Source organism: Ailuropoda melanoleuca, chromosome 3 (genome assembly GCF_002007445.2).
Source record: "Ailuropoda melanoleuca isolate Jingjing chromosome 3, ASM200744v2, whole genome shotgun sequence".
Taxonomy (NCBI): Eukaryota; Metazoa; Chordata; class Mammalia; order Carnivora; family Ursidae; genus Ailuropoda; species Ailuropoda melanoleuca.
In genome coordinates, this window is record NC_048220.1 from 55,100,071 (window position 1) to 55,119,430 (window position 19,360).

The 19,360-nt window shown below is 38.2% G+C and overlaps 1 protein-coding gene and 1 long non-coding RNA gene across 2 annotated transcripts in view; one reads left to right on the top strand and one right to left on the bottom strand.

The window, feature by feature from the left end:
• The first annotated feature begins 241 nt into the window (after nt 1-241).
• Nucleotides 242-1,481, top strand: SPZ1 (spermatogenic leucine zipper 1). The gene has a single exon (XM_011221013.3). The coding sequence runs from the start codon at nt 277-279 to the stop codon at nt 1,435-1,437; it is 1,161 nt and encodes a 386-aa protein (XP_011219315.1). The 5' UTR covers nt 242-276; the 3' UTR covers nt 1,438-1,481.
• A 12,849-nt stretch (nt 1,482-14,330) lies between these two features.
• The window catches only part of LOC117801524, a 31,213-nt gene continuing 26,183 nt past the window's right edge, over nt 14,331-19,360 (bottom strand). Inside the window, exon 3 of the long non-coding RNA XR_004624116.1 lies at nt 14,331-14,503. This is a non-coding gene — a long non-coding RNA (uncharacterized LOC117801524). The remainder of the gene's footprint in view (nt 14,504-19,360) is intronic.

The window sequence follows — 19,360 nt, forward strand, 5'->3', positions numbered from 1 at the left end:
GAATAAACACCAGAAGCTTGGAGGAGGAGAAGAGATGGAGCCCTAGGGCCCGGTCCCCTTTCTCACCCTCCCTCCCCCCCTAGGTCGACTGAGATGTCACCTTCCACCTAAACATCATCTCCTTGCTTTCAGACCTTAACTCTGGTCTCTGACTTCTGCTTAGTTCCACATTCTCTACCCATATGCACAGAAGACCACCACCTTTTCTTCCTGGAATCTCTAAGGTGTTCCTGCTTGCCACGTGCTCTAATCACCAGCCCTGCTAACTCAGCTGAGATGGAAGTGTCCACCCTCTGCAAAACTTTTAAGCCTACTCCTGGTCTCAATCAAGAGTCTTTGGACCCTAAGATTATCATTGCCTTATTTGAAATTGGATCACTTCCCCCCGTCTCCTGGGGTTCTTTCCCTTCCCTAAACAATAGTGGCCATCAAGCGGCTCAACAGCAGACCACACAGAAGTTTGAAACTCTCTTAAAAGAAATTAAAGATACTATTAAAAACGTGGCAAGTTGTGAAGAGAAGATTACAGAAGCAAACAATTCTTTTGAGGAAACCAGTATTTCTGAGGATGTTTCACAACTTAAAGACAAAATCAGAAAACTTGAGAAGATAAATAAAGTGTTATTGAACAACCTGCTTGGTAGTTCAGACCTAGAGAAAGAACAGAATGCAAAAAATGAGGAGATGATATCAGAAAACCAGAACTTCAGAGACACAGTACCTGTTTTTAGAAGGGATTCGGTAAATTGTTCAGAAGAAAATAGAGCCCTTAAGGAAACTCAACTAAGTAAGGAAAAAGCAAACTACAGAGTCCCTCCTGTTCAAGAAGAAAACATCAAACTTAGGAACAACATGGAGCAGTTACTGCAGGAAGCAGAACACTGGAATGTGCAACACACTGAGCTCAGTGAACTGATAAGATCCTATCAGAAATCTCAGAAGGATATACAAGAAACTCTTACAGAAAATGGAGAACAATTCCAAACTCAACCAAATCACGAGGTGTCAGTTAAGCATGAACTGGAGGAACAAGTGAAGAAACTGGAACGTGACACGTATTCATTGCACTTGATTGCAGCTTTGCTGGAAAATGAATGTCAAATCTTACAGCAGATAATAGAGCTTCTCAAGGAACTCCATGATCAGAAAGAGGGAACTCTGCAAGAGAAGCCAATTCAGATAATCTCAGAACAGGACAAGAAAAAACAGACGCTATCGGAAGCAGAGCATAAGCCAAAAATGCAAGAAAGAGAGGGTACGTTTCAGAAAAAAACCAAATTCTACAGAGGCCTGGATGCTTCTAGTAAGAAAGCATTTAATAACCGCTTCAATACTCATATTGCAAGAGGAGAGCTTGTGGAAAAAAAGAGACCAGCCAGCAGCCTAGTTTGGAAAATACCAAAAGTAGAAGAAAAGGCAATTCTTCAAAAACTGTAATACATCAACTCCAGGCATATTCAATCATCAAACCTATGACAGATCTATTGGTTCATCCAAGAGCAAGCTACAGAACAAGAAGATTAACACTTATGTTACTCATTACGTCGGTAGTTACGTAAGTTTGGTGTTTTATGACCCTTAGCTGTCAACATCAACTTCATAACCTGTCATGCAATTTGCTTGTTTTTTTGTAGTTATTAGAGATCCTATGACGCTGTAGCCAAGAGGGAGAAGTTACAGGTCCAATTAATAAAGATCTAAATAAACTAGAAGGAACAACGAAAAGTTTTTTTTCCTTTAACCATTTACTGCATAAGGGGATTTCTGGGAGGAAAAGTATATAACACTTAATTGTGAGTGAACCTTTAAAACTCACGTTTTAAATGCGTGTTTCCTTTTCCTATTTCTTTTTAAGATTTTATTCATTTATTTGAGAGAGAGAGAACCAGCAGGGGCAGAGGGAGAAGCAGATGCCTTGCTGAGCAAGGAGGAGGCTGATGTGGGGCTCGATCCCCAAACCTGGGATCATGACACAAGTCGAAGGCAGACAGTTAACGACTGAGCCACCCAGGCGCTCTTCCTTTTCCTATTATCTACTGAAGTGAGGGAAGTAGTGACATAAAGAAGTAAAAAAAAAAAAAATGCTGATAAACCACCCAGGGCAGTTTTTCTCTTCTCATAAATATCCCCATTCCTTACCACTGTTTTTCATAATATTCCTCCCTTTCTCCTCTGGTGAACAGTGGGCATACCAACCAGCAGAGGCCCTTGGGGAAGGACACTTCAGCTGGTTTAGAAGAAGAGATGTATATCTAGATTTTGTCCTGTGTTGGCAAAATTCCTCCCTTTCCTCCAGATGGGGGCAATAGTTACCCAAGGGAAAAAGCAGTGTCTTCTATTAAGGGAATTGGACTTCTGATTCCAGAAAAAATACAGCAGATGCATTTCTTCCTATTCCTCCCATTAAGTATGTTAAAGACCCTGGATGTTATGTACAAAATGAGCATACAAAGACCCTGAGGAGAGAATGAGATGGACTATCCAGAGACCCTGGGCCTTAAGGAACAGTGTGGTGTTGAGTTCCCTGGGTTTTCTTTTTGTCTCACATATCCTCCATTGAGTGTTAAGGAGCCCACAACCCAGAAATGTCAATGCACTTAGACAAAATAATGGTCCCCTCCCTTGCTCTCCCTTGGCAAAGGATGAGGAAAGAGATAGACAGGAAAAGGACAGGAAGGGGACAACTCTAGCCAAATTGCATGGAAAATGCCATGCCTTCCACCCTCACCCCCACCAGCAAATGCTGAGCGGCAAGCCTAGATTTTCACCTCTGCCTGGTGGTAATGAGGCACTCCTCCCCCTTTCATCTGGGATGGTACAGAAGAAGCAGAGTGGGAACTCTGAAGTCCCACCCACCTGATGGTAACAAGGTGATCCTCCCTGACCCTCTCCTCCAGTGGACTGTAATGTCTTAGAGGCCTTATGGGCCACCTAGATACTTATACCCTTTTCCTGCTGGCACAGCATCAGAGAAGGCCTGCAAAAACAGAAGATTTAATAAGATCCAGGGTCTCATAACACAATGATAAAATATCCAGGATATATAGAAAATCATACACCATACCAAGAACCAGTAAAATCTCAACTTGAATGAGAAAAGGCCACAGATGCCAACAATGGGATGACATAGATGTTAGAATTATCAGATAAGGATTTTAAAGCTGTCGTCATAAACGTGTCACTGAACAATTACAAACACATTTGAAACAAAGGAAAAAAATAGAAAGTCTTAGCAAATAAATAGAAAATATAAAGAATAAACAAATGGAAATAGTTGTAAAATAAACTCACTGGGTGTGCTCAAAAGTAGAATGTTGATGTCAGAGGAAAAAATCCATGAAATTGAGGATAAAACAACAGAAATTACCCATTCTGAACAATAGAGAAAATAGGCTGGAAAAAAATAACTCTCAAGAACATGTGAAATAGTAACAAAAGATCTAACATTGGTGTCATCAGAGATACCCCAAAGGGGTAGAATGTAGCCTGAGAAAGTATTCATATGACTGAAAATTCTCCAAATTTAGTGAAAGGCATACAGATACAGATTCAAGAAACTGACTGAACTCTAGATGTATAAACTCAAATAAGTTTGAGGCACTCAAATCAAGTTTCCAAAACCTGGAGCACCTGGGTGGCTCAATCACTTAAGCATCGGCTTTCGAACCAGGTCATGATCCCAGGGTCCTGGGATCGAGCCCCACATTGGGCTCCCTGCTCAGTGGGGAGCCTGCATCTCCCTCTCCCTTTGCCTGCTGCTCCCCCTAGTTGTACTCTCTCTCTGTGTCAAATAAATAAAATCTTTCTTTTTTTTTTTAAAGATTTTATTTATTTATTTGACAGAGAGGGACAGCCAGCAAGAAAGAGAACACAGGCAGGGGGAGTGGGAGAGGAAGAAGCAGGCTCCCAGCGGAGGAGCCTGATGTGGGGCTTGATCCCAGGACTCCAGGATCACACCCGGAGCTGAAGGCAGACGCTTAACAACTGAGCCACCCAGGCGCCCTCAAATAAATAAAATCTTAAAAAAAAAATTTCTGGGGGTGCCTGGATGGCGCAGTCGTTAAGCGTCTGCCTTTGGCTCAGGGTGTGATCCCAGGGTTCTGGGATCGAGTCCCACATCAGGCTCCTCTGCTGGGAGCCTGCTTCTTCCTCTCCCACTCCCACTCCCCCTGCTTGTGTTCCCTCTCTCACTGGCTGTCTTTCAAATAAGTCAATAAAATCTTTAAAAAAAAATTTTTTTCTGAAACCTAAAGACAAAGTAAAAATCTTGAAAATAGTTAGAAAAAACTCATTAGACATAAGAAAACAATTATCCAAATGACAATGAATTTCTCATCAGAAACCATGGGGGCCAGAGGCGCCTGCGTGGCTCAGTCGGTTAAGAATCTGCCTTCAGCTCCTGTCATGATTCTGGAGTCTTGGGATTGAGTCCCACATTGGGCTCTCTGGTCAGTGGACAGTCTGCTCCTCCCTCTGCCCCTCACCCTGCTCATGCTCTCTCTCTCAAATAAATAAATTTTTTAAAAAAAATCTTAAAAAAAAAGAAAGAAAGAAAAAAGAAACCATGGTAGCCAGAAAGAAATGGCATTTTTCAAGAACTGAAAAAAATGTGAACCTAGAATTATTTACCCAGTGAAAATATCCCTTAGGAATAAAGATGGAATCAATTCATTCTCAGCTAGAGGATAACTGAAAGAATTTGCCACAAGGCCACATCTATCTGACAATTGGGAAATGAGATTCTTAGCAGGGCAGCCATGTTGCCCAGGCAGAAGGAAGAATTAATTCTGGAACCCTGTGAGGTGTTAAGAAAATATTTTTGTGTTTCTGCACAGTTAGGGGTTTCTCAGTAAGTTTTTGGAACCTTGAGATCTTGGATTAAAAGCAAACTATAGAGATAATTTACAACTGCAGAGATAATTAGAACTCAAAAGATACACCTAACTTTGGAGATGTGTGTTTTCCTTTCAGCTTGGGGTGAGGCCTGGGACTCTGGAGATGTCTCTAAGCTATAAAGCTGGAGATATGGGCTTCTCTGGCCCCTGGAGAGATTTATTTACATTATAAAAGAGTTAGAGAGAGAACAAGGATTCTTCACATCTTGTCTTCAAGGAGCAAAGCATTTTTTTCTCCCTACTCGTAGAAGAGGAGGAGGACAGCTGCCTTTCTTTCCTACAAAAATGCCTAGATTCGTTTCCTCACTTACAGTACAGACCCTTTTGTATGTAGCTTTCTCGTCGCTCTCTCCAGGGATAGGAATTGAAGCAAGGGGAACCAGCACCATTATTATTATATAAGTAATAATCTTCTCTCTCTGACCCAAAAATCTCACGTGTGTATTATAAAATAAAGATGAATATGAAAAACCACAAAGACAATCACAATCTCTACCACATATATATTATGAATGAAGCATAAGGAATCAGAATTTTTCATATGTTGGAAGTACTGAATATACACTCTGAAATACTGCTTCCTACTCAAAAATCTATGGTTAAACAGTAGATACTAAAACAATCATATTTCTTTCCATTTGACTTTCCTTTGAATGGAAACTACCATGTACACTATTCTATTTTCCAGCCATCTTGATTACTAAAACATGCAGTTCCTTTTTACTTTACCAGATACATGGTTCATACTGCCAAGAAAGAAATTGTTGTTGAAATAAATTACAGTTTTTTAATTAAGCTTCAAATACAGAAAGCAATCTCTGCTATCCTAGACCCTCTAAATTTGGCATTACTTTCAACATTTTGTATGGGTAAATACAATTGTTTTCCTACCATGAGGCCATATATTTTTTTGGTCCAGTTTCAAAACATGCAAGTGAGAATTTCTAAAAGCAATGCATTATTAAAGGTGCTTCATGTGGCTTCCAGTGGGTAATGATCTATTATATTCCTTCAGAAAACATCAAATGTATTTGGAGAAGTATCATGGCATTTTATGTGTGGAAAGAACTCCAAGGCATCACTGGTTGGCAGTGAAAATCTGGAACAAGAATCAGTACTGATCTAGTCCAGGAGTTATTTAACACTACATTTTCTCATACCTGAGATTTAAATTCCAATAATCATCAAACTACGCTTTCAGAACTTTCAGATGTCCACTCCCATCACCAGTATACTTACATTCAACAGCAATTTTAAAGATATATTTTATATATCTTACATATAATTTTATATAACATATTTTATATCTTATAATTTTATGTAATTTTTGGTATGTTTTTGGATAATCCTTCTTAGGAAGAAGGGAAAATCCTTTGTCAAGTAATTTTTTTCCAAAAGTTTAATGCACCTAAAGACTCTTGATTTCAAAGTATTTGGATCTCTATAAAGTTTTTCCCATCAAGCCGTAGCAGGTCTACAAATTAAAAAAAAAATTCTTGATAATATTAATATTTTAGCAGGAATAAGCATCTTGTTTCCCCTTTAAAATATATTTTATGAACCAAACATTTTTAAAATTTTAGGTCAGGGGCATCTGGGTGGCTCAGTTGATTAAACGTCCAGCTTAGATTATGATCTCAGGGTCACAGGTTCCAGTCCTGAATCAGGCTCCTCACTCAGCACAGAGTCAGCTTGAGATTCTCTCTCTCCCTCTTCCTCTGCCCCTTACCCCTCCCTGCTCACTCTCTCTCTCTCTCAAATAAATAAATCTTTAAAAAGAAATTTAGGTCAAAGTAAGGGTTTCCATTTAGGTCAAAGTAAAGATTTATTTAACACATTTTTAATTAAAAAAATTATAAGGGTACCCTGGTTGGTACAGTTGGTTAAGCCTCCGACTTGTGGTTTTGGCTCAGGTCAAGATCTCAGAGTCAGGAGATCAAGTTGCACTTTGTGCTCCATGCTCAGTATGCAGTCTGCTAAAGTTTCTCTCTTTCCCTGTCCCTCTGCCCCTTACCGCTCTTGCTCTCTCTCGTGCTCTCTCTCTCTAAAATAAATAAATAAATCTTTAAAAAATTTATGAAATATAACAAATAAACAGTAAAATGCATAAAACTTATATGCCCAATTTAACAAATAATTAAAAACCCATTTAACTACCACTTGGTCATATCAAACCAATTTACAGCCACCCATCACTGTAAGAGTGTTTCCATTGCCCTACATTCTCAATAAAATTTGGTATTGTCAGACTTTTGTGTGTGTGTGTGTCTCTTTTATTGTGCCTGGCTGGTTCAGTCCATACAGCATGCAACTCTTGATCTCAGGATCATGAGTTCAAGTCCCACGCTGGGTGTAGAGCCTGCTTTAAAAATATCTTTTTAATTTTTTTATTATTATTTCTTGGGACACTTTTTTTGGGGGTGGTCAGACTTTTTAATTTGGTGGTTGTGTAATAGTATCTCATGGTAGCTTTAATTTGTATTTCCTTGATCACTGAGTTTAGTCAACTTTTTATATTTAGCCATTCAAATTTTGTTTTTCATGAAGTGCTTGCCTTTGGCTTCCAATTATTAATTTATAGGAGTTCTTTATGTAGTTTGACACCAGTACTGTGATGGTTATGAGTTGTTAACGATGTTTCCCACTCTGTGGCTTGTATTTTTTTCTTTCTTTATGGTATCCTTTGATAAACGGAAGTTTAGTTTAAATGTAGACCAATTTATTAACCTTTTCCCTTTTAATTATGGTTGTTTGTGAAATCCTTACCGATATCATGAATGAAAGTCTTCTAATGTCCTTTTAATATTTTGCCTTTTAGATGTATTTTTTTTAAATCTTTCTGGAATGGATCCAGAGGGATTTGTCAAGATATTTGGGTTGTTTGTCCAAGGGTTCTGCAATTACGGATGTTTTCATCTCCTTTTTGAGTGTCTGTGCTTTCAAGCACTTCTTAACCTATGAGAAGCTTTGTATTAAAAAAATAAGGATGGTATAATGGGAGAGGCATTACACAAAGAAGGAGGTAATTCTGTGTCCTAACTTGATTGAGTCCTAATTGTTTCTTTTACAAGATGAAGATAGTAACTTTCTTTTGGAGCAAGGGCCTATGGTCCATGATTCCCTGCCTCTTTCTCAGCTAAGGTCTTGTTATTCTTTGGGGCATAGGGACAGATATGATGAAAGAATTAGAAATTAATCAGAAGCAAGCATGGCCAAAAAAGGAAGGAAACAATAGCAGGCACACAAGATGTCCAAAAGTTGAGGTCATTGATATTAATTTTTACTGTTTTTAATTCCAGTGTAGTGAACATACAGTGTTATATTATATAGTGATTCAATGAGGTCACTGATATTTTTCAAAGTAAAAGAAAGATATTACACAAAGGAGAAAGTTACCAGATCAAAGTGAATTAGAAAAGTGGATCTATCATCATCACATTATCATCATCATTATTATTTTTTAAAGAATTTATTAATTTATTTGGCAGAGAGAGCACAAGCAGGGGGAGCAGGAGGCAGAGGGAAAGGGAGAAGTGGGCTCTCTGGGATTGAGTTGTGGGGCCCAGTGCCAGGCCCCTGGGATCATGACCCAAGTCAAATGCAGACGCTCAACTGACTAAGCCACCCAGACGCCCCATATTATCATTATTATTATCATGTTCTTCCACACCTGATTGATGTAGAAAATTATTATTGTTGTTGTTGTTGTTGTTGTTGTTGTTGTTGTTGTTTTAAGTAGGTTCCACATCCAACATTGGGTTTGAACTCACCACCCTGAGATAAAGAGTTGCATGCTCTACTAACTGTGCCAGCCAGGTGCCCCTAAAAAATTATTTTTAAAATATTTCTTACCATAAATAAAGGCCTCAGAAAAAGGTTTGTCATTGGAGTGTCACAGTCAGTTGAATGTTATTGTCGTTGTTGTTTTTCTAACAATTACACAGTTTCTTAGAGGAAACCGCTAACCACTAATCCATATTTAATGAAATCTTCTCTCACAGGGAAGGGGCACCAGTCTACTATGAAGCTTCATCTTATGAGAAACTTAGTGTTATGCTTGCATTCTGTTTTGATCTTACAGATTTTTTTTAACGTAAGCTCTACACCCAGCGTGGGGCTTGAACTCACGACCCTGAGATCAAGAGTCTCATGCTGCACTGACTGAGCCAGCCAGGTGCCCCTTAAAGATTTATTTATTTATTTATTTTTAGTTTTAAGAGAAAAGTACTTACTGTTTAGTGTTTCTCTGACTTTCCTGGGGGAAATATTTCGTTTATTTGTATCTTTTCTCTTTTTCTTGATGTGCCACATTAATCTTTTCCAAAAACTGGGTTTAAGTTTGTTAATCTTCTTTATTATTTTTAGAATTCCTTTCAGTGATTTTTGTCCCTGATTTTTTTTTTTTAAGTTGTTTGGTTGTGCTTTTTCTGCTTCTTGAGTTGAATGCTTACTGATTATTTTTTACTTCTCTTGTTTCCTCAAAAATTATATAAATATAAATTTCCCAGTATATACTGCTATGGATATGAATCACAAATGCTTCACTGTTATTAATTCTAAATTTAAAAATTTTTTTTAATTTAAAAAATTGTTTAAAAAATTTTTAAATATGATTTTAAAATCTTAAAAATGGGGGTGCCTGGGTGGTTCAGTCGATTAAGCATCTGCCTTTGGCTCAGGTCATGATCCCAGGGTCCCACATTGGGCTCCCTATTCAGCAGAGAAATCTGCTTCTCCCTCTCCGTCTCCCTGCTCATACTCTCTCTCTCTCTCTCAAATAAATAAAATCTTTTTAAAAAATTTTTAAATGATTTTCCTTATAACCCAAACATTATTAAGCAGAGTGGTAGATACACTGGTATGACTTTAAGTATTATTCTTTAAATTACACATAGGCATCATATGGTATCCTTTTTGTGTTTCATAGATTCATAGGAAAAAATTTAAAGAAAAAAAGAAAATACACATCTTACAGTTGAGATTTTTACTTCTTTCTTTTTTTAGAGATTTATTTTTTTATTTGAGAGAAAGAGCTTGTGCATGTGTTTGGGGAGGGGCAGCAAGAAAGAATTTTCAAGCAAACTCCCCACTAAGCGGGAAGCCCTACTGGGGGCTTGACTCAGGGCTAAACTTGGGGCTCGAGTTCACAATCCATGAGTTGGATGCTTAACTGACTGAGCCACCCTGGGGCCCCTGGGAATTTTACTTCTTATAAACTCTATAGAAACTCTTGCCCACAAGGAAAAGTATATATAATAATATTATTTTTAAAGATTTTGTTTATTTATTTGAGAGAGAGAGTGAGTGAATGAGAGAGAGAGAGCACACGAGCAGGGGCAGAGGGAGAAGCAGACTCCGCTGCTGAGCAGGGAGCCCAGCATGGGGCTTGATCCTGGGACCCTGGGATCATGACCTGAGCTGAAGGCAGACAGTTAACTGAGCCACCCAGGGGCCCCATAATAATATTCTTTGCAACATTACTATACTGTGGAAAACAAGCCCTAACGTCTATTAGTAAAAAATGGCTAAACTCGGCTGTATTTATGAAAAGTAATAATGTAGAAATTACAACGAACCAAATGCACATGTAACAGCATGGAGAGATGGTTTTTGACATCTTTAGTCAGAACTTCTGGTTGATGTCAATTATGTATCTAATCAAAAGACGTGTATTTTCCTATTAATCTAAGATATTTAAATTAAGAACTTTAATAAAACTAACCACCTAAAGCTTTACATATTTTAAATAAATACAGTATTGGGGCACCTGGGTGGATCAATCAGTTAAGAGTCTGCCTCTGGCTTGGGTCATGATCCCAGGGTCCTGGGATTGAGCCCTGCATCAGGTTCCCTGCGCAGTGGGGAGCCTGCATCTCCCTTTGCTTCTCCCTCTCCCTTTGCCCCTCCCCCATTCATGCTCTTGCTCTTTCTCTCTCACTCTCAAATAAATAAATAAAATCTTTTTAAAAAATAAAAATAAATGAATATAGTATTTACACAGTCATTTTTATATTACTATTTATCATTTTTCATTTTTTATTTTATATTTCCTTCAACAGTAAAATATTATACATATTTTTAAGTCAGGTTTTTTGTTTTTTGTTGTTTTTTTTTTGCTTGTTTAAGAGGGAGAAAGAGTTCAAGGTGAGGAAGGGGCAGAGGAAGGGGGAGAGAATCTTAAGCTGACTCTGGGCTGAGCATGGAGCCCCACTCCGGGCTCAATCCCAAAACCTCAAGACCATGACCTGAGCCAAAATCAAGAGTCGGATGCTTAACTCACTGAGCCACTCAGGTGCCACAAGTCAGTTTTTTTAAAGGGTTAATGCTCTAAGGAAGCAAAGAGAATGGCAACTTTCACCAGTCACTGTATGTCCAGTGTGTTGATATCATTACAGCCATATTTAGATTTTCCAATAGTATTTTCTGAACATCAGGTTTATTGGTGAAAATTATTTTATTTTATTATTGATTTATTTGAGAGAAAGAGACCATAAGAGGGGTGGAGGGGGAGGGGCTTTGGGAGAGGGAGAAGCAGGCTCCCCGTTGAGCTAGGAGCCTGACACAGGGCTCAATCCCAGGACCCCGAGATCATGACCTGAGCCAAAAGCAGACACTTAACTGACTGAGCCACCTAGGCACCGCTGTAGTTTTCTCTTTTTTTTTTTTTTTAAGATTTTATTTATTTATTTGACAGAGAGAGAGACAGCCAGCGAGAGAGGGAACACAACAGGGGGAGTGGGAGAGGAAGAAGCAGGCTCCTGGGAGAGGAAGAAGCAGGCTCCTAGCAGAGGAGCCTGATGTGGGGCTCGATCCCAGAGCACCGGGATCACGCCCTGAGCCGAAGGCAGACGCTTAACGACTGCACCACCCAGGCGCCCCTGTAGTTTTCTCTTTTACACTTTGTCTTTTTTTTTTTTTTAAGTAAACTTTATGCCCAATGTGGGACTCAAAATCTCGACTCTGAGATTAAGAGTTGCATGCTCTACCGACTGAGCCAGCCAGGTGCCACTTTTTTGCACTTTGTCTGGTTTCAGTAATTAAGGTAATACTGGCTTTATAAAATTATTTGGTAAGTGTTCCTTTTTCTTCTAATTTTTGGAAGGGATTGTGTATAATTGATGTTAATTCTATTTTAAACATTTGGTGAAATTCTTCAGTGAAATTATTTGGGCCTGGAGTTTTTCAGAGGCAGATTTTAAATTATGAATCAATTTCCTTAATAGTTACAAAGCTAGTCAAATGCTCTATTTCTTATTGGGTGAATAGTGATAGTTCATGTTCTTTTGAGGAATTGATCCATTTCATCTAAGTTGTCAAATTTATATGTGTAAAGCTCTCAAAGAACCAGTTTTTTGTTTCATTGATTTTTTCTCTTTTCAATTTTATTGATTTCTGCTTTTCATTATTTCCTTCCTTCTGCTTGTTTTGACCTTATTCTTGCTCTTCTTTTTCCAGTTTTTGAGGTGAGAGTTTGTTGATTTGAAACTTTTGAAATTCCTTATAATATCAAAATCATAACCTAAATATATGATTGCTGTCCGGCAGTTGGTAAACTTTTCCCTTTATTAAATTTTGAAGGATATTATTTTTCAAAATGTTTTTCTGATACTTAAAGAATTTTAGGAAATAATATTAAATTATAATTTTATTATACTCAATATTCCATTTGAGATTATTATCCTGTTATCTAATTTTGTCAACTTGATTCAATAAAATATCCGTATGGCAGGATCTTGTGAGTACAAGAATATAACAAGAATAATTCTTGTATGAAAGCTGCTGAGTCTTCTTGTACTGCACTAAAGAAACAAATCTGGGGAAACTTTTGAAAGTTTCATAACCTGGAAAACCACACAAAATAGATATTGGGGAAAATAGAGATAGAATCAAAATCCACATGCTAAAAAAAAAGAATTCTCATTCAGGGAATGAGAAACGTAAATTAGAGGATTCTATACAAAGCCCATTTGTGTACAGTACTTTGCTAGATATTTTAAGGCTTACTCTTTATTTCATAGGTGGTACTTGAACATCTATGTAAAATTCAAGAAGATTCAAGAAGAATGTATGGTGAAATACTCTTCTCACCCCACCATTATGCAAAGCCCTAAAGTCAGAAAGATGAATAAAACATAGCCCCTAATCTCATAATCTCATAGCCCTGTGGATTTTGTCCTCAGGACTCGGGCTTGCCCTCTCTAGACAAAAATCTCAGGGTCCCTGTCAGTTAGCTCTTATCTCTTGTATCTTCATCTTTTTTTTTTTTTTTTTTTTTTTTTTTTTNTAGTTCCTAGCCTTCTATCTGTCTGTCTATCTATCTATCTATTTAAAGTAGGCTCCACACCCAATGTGGGGCTTAAACTCACCACCCTGAGATCAAGAGTGGGATGCTCTACCGACTGAGCCACCCAGGCATCCCCTGGTCTTCCATCTATAAGCAAATCTGATAGTCTCTAATCTTAAAACAAAGTGGAACCACAGCTCCTTTATCTCATCTCCCACTTTAGCTAGAGTCTAGAGAAAGCAATTCACATTCAGCATCTCTAATTCCTCAGCTTCTTAATTTCTTTATCAAACTAATATAACCAAAGGCTTAAAAAATGGTTGCATAAATTGAACGCTTACTGTGTGCCTAGTGCTGTTTTTAGCCCTTTCCATGTGTTATCCAAGTTAATCCTGACAACAATCTGTAAGGCCGATAGTATTGTCTCCATTTTACAGATAAAGAAACCAATGCACAAATGAGTTTATGAAGAAAAGCACTAGTTTCCCTCACACCCCATCTTTTTTCATATGAGTTCTGCAGTCCACGGGCCCCTAGTTAAAACTGTTTTTGTGATTCGTTCTTCTTTTGGTTACCTCCATTTTTGTAAATATGTTCTTATTGCTATTTAAGGAGTGAACAAATTTAGACATTTCCTTTGACTTCCCAGTGTAAAAGACGAAGATTTAATTCTATGTATATTCCCCTCGAAGAAAGTTACATCGCTGTTCTCAGTTCTTTCTTTGATCAACCTCTATAGATGTAAGCATCACACTTAACTCTCTTTTGTTCCATTAGTTATAAACAATAGTTCTTGCCTTTGTTAGATGAGAACATCAGTTCACCCCACCTTACACAGACTCGTCATCTGTTACTTCCCAGTGTCATCTCTCTACCTTGCACTGGAATTCTTGCTGGTGGGACCTTATTCTTGAATTCTTTGGCGTTTTGCAATCATTTTCTCATTTGATCTCTCTGTGGTGCTTCACACCTTTGACTATACTCCTTTAGCGTAGGTTTTCCATAGCATTCTGTTCTTAGTTCTCACCTCTTCTTAGATGATCTCATTAGTACATGTCTGCAGTAATCCAGACACCCTACTGTACTTCCCCCCCCCAAACTGCCTAAGCCAAAGAATAGACAGACTGGGACTGAAAAATAGAGTTGAATATGACATCCTATATTTCATGTGCTGTCCATTCTGTGTGACTTAGTGAGGGAGTGAATGTGTGCATCTGGAAGAGTGAGTCGAAGGAAAAAGGAGGAATTGAAGATAAGACCTAAGTCTCCAACTTCAGCACTGGGTTCCATTCACCACCATACGAGGTGAAACAGGTGATGTGGTCTGGAAAGAAATATAATAAATCAATTTTGGGGTATGGAATTTCTATTTCTTTCTTGTTTTACACAATGTACAAACTACTGAAAGCATGTATTTGAAAACAAAATAGTTCCATAAATATGGGGTGCCTGGCTGACTCAGTTGGTACAGCGTGTGGCTCTTGATCTCAGGATTGTGAGGTCAAACCCTATGTTGGGCATGGAGCTTACTTCAAAAAAATAATAATTTCCTAAACAAAAGGAAACCTATTGGTTCAACATGTCCACCCTTTAATAGAAATACGTAGTCATATTAGTCTACAAATTTTTATGAAGCGCCTATTTTATACCAGGCCTTAGGTAGGATAGATGTTAAAGAAATAGAGAAACGTATCATTTGGGAGACAGTTCTTTATGGATTTTTGAAGTCTTGGGGCAACTTTTTCTGAATTACGTTTTCAAGGATATTTGTATAACAAACAGCCTTAGAAGACTAAGATAATGTCTCCCTCAAGGTCAGAGAGCTGATATATTTACTGTCTAGGGTAATAAAGATGTTTCCCTCCATGGCCAAGGTTGGATCGGTTTGCTATCAGTAACTTTTAAAGGTTGGGATCTCCTGGGGGCTTCTGGGTGGCTCAGTCAGTTAAGCTTCTGACTCTTGGTTTCAGCTCAGGTCGTGATCTCAGGGTCTTGAGATTGAGCCCTGTGTTGGGTACTGTGCTCAGCATGGAGTCTGCTTGAGATTCTCTCTCTCCCTCTCCCAACCCTTCTGCCCCTCCCCCTGCTCACACTCAAACTCCCTCTCAAATAAATAAATTAAATCTTAAAAAAAAAAAGTGGGGATCTGCTAAATTCAGAGCTCCTCAGTAGGGACACAAACCCATTGCATGCATAGCATAGCATACTTCAGGGCCCTTCTGTCTGTCACTCCCAGGGGATTTTGAGGGGCAAGGAAACAGATGCAAGCCTGAAGCTTAGGCTGCCTCTGCTATGAGTATTAAGGCCTTTTTTTTTCTGACCTAGGAGTCTCATGTCTTTGGTCAGCACCTCTAAAACTGGCAGGCTAACTAGCTATCTTAGAAGTAGGGTAAAATCTCGAACAATTTACAGTCCTTGACAATGGCCAGCAGACAGTTGGATACATGATCTTGAGTTCAGAAGAAAACTCGGGGCTAAAGATGGCTTTGGGTGTCATCAGCACATAAGTGGTAATTAAACCATGGTAGTGGATATGATCATCTAGATTTGTGTTATCTGGAAAAAGGACTTCTTTCAGAGCTTTGAGGAATTCCAGCATTTAATGATCTCCTAAAAGAGGGGGAATTTGAGAGAGACTTGAAGAAGCTTCAGGTCAGTGTGGTGCCACAGAGCCAAAGGGAGAGAGGGTTTGAAGGAGGAGGGAATGGACAAGCAGGTCAATACTGAGACCATATGAGAACTGGAAATGTTTACTGAACTTAACAATTTGGAAATCACTGTGACTTAGCAAGAACAGTAAGAGAAGTTTAGTGGACTAATTGGGTAGTGTCTAATTGGAGATGGTTGAGGTGAGGAAACGGAGGCAGTGAGGAAGGGCTGACAGCTCTTTTCTACAGAAGAGGAAGAGAAAGAAAGAGAGGTCAAAGAAGAGCTTTGGTTCTCAGCTTTATTGACAAAGATTATGCAAATAACACTATCAATTCTCTTCACAGGTGACTGAAAATACTTTCTCTGCTTTCAAAAACTTGTTGGTTTAAAGCAAGTCCTTTGGTTTGGGGATGAATAGCTGCACAGAGTCTGTTCAGCCTGTGTGTACCAAATCAAGAGTTATTCTTATTCCATGAGATCTTCTGATGCCTTTAGTGTCAAATATAGAGACAATAAGAAAAACTCAGAAATAGGCTTAATGGAGATACAGGCCATCAACAAAACAGATAAAAACCTAAGAATGAAAGTCCCATTTAGGAAAAAATGTACAAGAGAATTCATTGTCATCATGATAGCTAAAGCCCAGAGGGCCTGCTTAGGAGCTCTCAACCTTAGGACCCCTATAAAGAGATGATCATAAAGAAGGAGAAAATGCCGTGGAGGGAAGGAAGACCCAAATGAGCCAAATCCCTTTGTGAACTCAGCCCCCATTGCAGCCACCCTGTAAGGAGACTTTAAGGAGAAGTCCGTACACAACGTTTCTTTTTCTTCATTTAATGCATACTTTTCTTTAACCTGTTTTTGTATATTTTTGTTTAATTTATATAATAAGGGCCTGAAAAACCAGGTGTTTCTGCTCATATTTATTCATTCAATGAAGGTATGCTAAAATCAATATTAAGATAAATCACACAATATGGAGGAAAAAAATATGTCTTGTGTCCTTTAGAATCTATTCTTGATCTGAAAGAATAAATCAAAGATTTACTGACTACTACACCCCAGGAATGGAAAATACTACTAGATGTTGTTGGAAATGCTCTTAGAGAGGTTAGTATTCCTACTTTATTTCAATCTTCTTTACTGAGAGCTTAAAAACCATACTTAATGGGTACTATACAGTCGAATACAAAAAGTCACAGACCCTGCTTTTCCTAGATCACATTTAATCTGCTTTGCATTGTTGGCGGCGGGGGGGGGGGGGGTTAATCAACCTCAGTTACTTGAGGCTCCTTCTTCCCCTCCATGGGATCTCACAGAAATTCTGAGTTCCTATGTCTCAGAAACCAGGGGTTAGGGCTGGCACTTTGTCTTTGGCAGTTCCGTATTTGCCATTGCTTTGAAGACTTCCCAGTGCTGTTATACAGCCTGGTCCCAGCTACTGTCTTTTGGGCTCTGAGGTTCCAAGGTAGCTTCAGGCATGGGGTTTGCCTGATTCTTCCCCTACTGACTTCAGAACATGCCCCTGGTCTCTGGATCTCTGCCACCAGATCATCCCTGTAGTTTGCTGTTGCCTTCCCAGGCCTCAAAAAAGCTTAAAAACTCTCAAAGGATTGAGAAACATGATTGATCTTTGCAAAGGTGAGGATGAGGAAATAATATGCTAATTCCAGTTGATTTTCTTCTTTTCTTTTGTTTTTAGTGAGCCCTACCCTCAAGTGTGGGGCTTGAACTCATAACCCTGAGATCAAGAGTTGCATGTTCTACTGACTGAACCAGCCAGGCGTCCCATCCAGTTGATTTTTTAAAAATAACCTATCCAGTATAATTTGTATAACTCAAAAATTTATCATTTGTTTCATCATTTTCTCTCACAAAATATCTTTTCAAGAAAAAAATAACTGAGCGGCACCTGGCTGGCTCAGTTGGAAGAGCATGGGATTCTTGATCTCAGGATGGTGCTTTCGTTGGGTGTAGAAATTGGTGGGGGGAAGAGGAGAAGGAAGGACAGGGGGAACAATTGATTTGAATTTCACTTCCCTTCCTGGTTCCATTGTAAGTGATGACTGGCAGGAGAATTAGTTCACCAACATTTAGCTGTGCTCTCTAAGTGGTGAAATCTGTGCCTTTTTGAGCCCTACTGTGAGTTTCTTGGAACTCAGCTTTCAAGCATTCGGTTCAAATACTCCATAAAATAGTACCTATTTGCTTGACACTGTATGTTTTTGCATATGTATTAAGTATAGCATATATACTAAGTATATATATTTGTATGTGGAAGAGTGTACATAGAGAAATAGATTTGAAGATATGTCTGCATTGCATCCAGCCTTAAAAGTGAAAACAAACTTACATTTTTTTTAAAGTTTGTTTGTTTATTTTTAAATAAACTCCGCACCAAATATGGTGCTTGAACTCACGACTCTGAGATCAAGAGTCATAGTTACTCCGACTGAGCCAGCCAGGTACCCCACAAACTTACATTTTTGAATGTTTTAATATTGAGCACTTTGTGTTGATGAATGAAAAAAAATAGAAACCTGACACATTTACAGCTAGACTCTACTGAAATTTGAATTTTATTGGCTTCATTGTTTATTTATGGTAATTACAACTTTGAATTGCAATCATGGCAATGGATACTTCCTTGTAATTATTATAGGCAATAGACATTTGGACAAAGACTTGTGGAAATGCCTAGACATACTAAAGATGCAAAATTAGGTCAGATATCTGATACCCTGGAGAACTGGAGTAGAATTCAGTGTGACCCAAAAAAATGGTACAAGTGGGGAGAAATTTATGTAAAACACACTTACCTGAAAACCTGTAACAGGAATAATTTAATTTACTTGAGAAGGAAAACATGCTTTAGAGAAAGATAACAAGGAAAGGTGTTATTTCACCATGTCACTTGAAATATGTTGTGGGTGGCTCACAGAGCTTACATAATGATTTGAAGTAGTAGGCATGAAAAATCTGCTAGAAATATAGCTATCCCCCATTCCAGATTCTACAAACATAAGCCCAGCAATATATTCATCATTCAAGGCAACTACAGTTAATAATACAGCATATTTTTTCCCAATCTTTTTGTCTGTTGATTTTATTTTACATAGTGTAATCGTACTATATATTCAACTTTTGGTTACCTACATATGATTTGTATAATTTATGGATTATCTACAGAAAAATTCTTTATCACAGTTTAGCTTTTCTTTTATAACAAGCCATGGTCTTAGCCTCTATCAGTAATTAATATTTGCCAAGAAATAGCAATAGTTTTAATATAAGGAAATAACTAGGATACCAAAAATTTAAATGTCATTCGCAAAAAAAGTGAAATCACTCTTTAAATTATTCATTTATTACTTCATCACTTTATGAGTACCTGCTATGTAAAAGGCACTGTGATTGAGTCAGTGAGAATCAGAAAGATAATCAATAGATATATATATATATATTTTTTTTTTAAGATTTTATTTATTTATTTGACAGAGAGAGAGAGACAGCCAGCGAGAGAGGGAACACA

Coding starts and splice junctions, on each gene's coding strand:
- SPZ1 (XM_011221013.3), top strand. CDS start 277: ATGGAAGTGTCCACCCTCTGCAAAACTTTTAAGCCTACTCCTGGTCTC.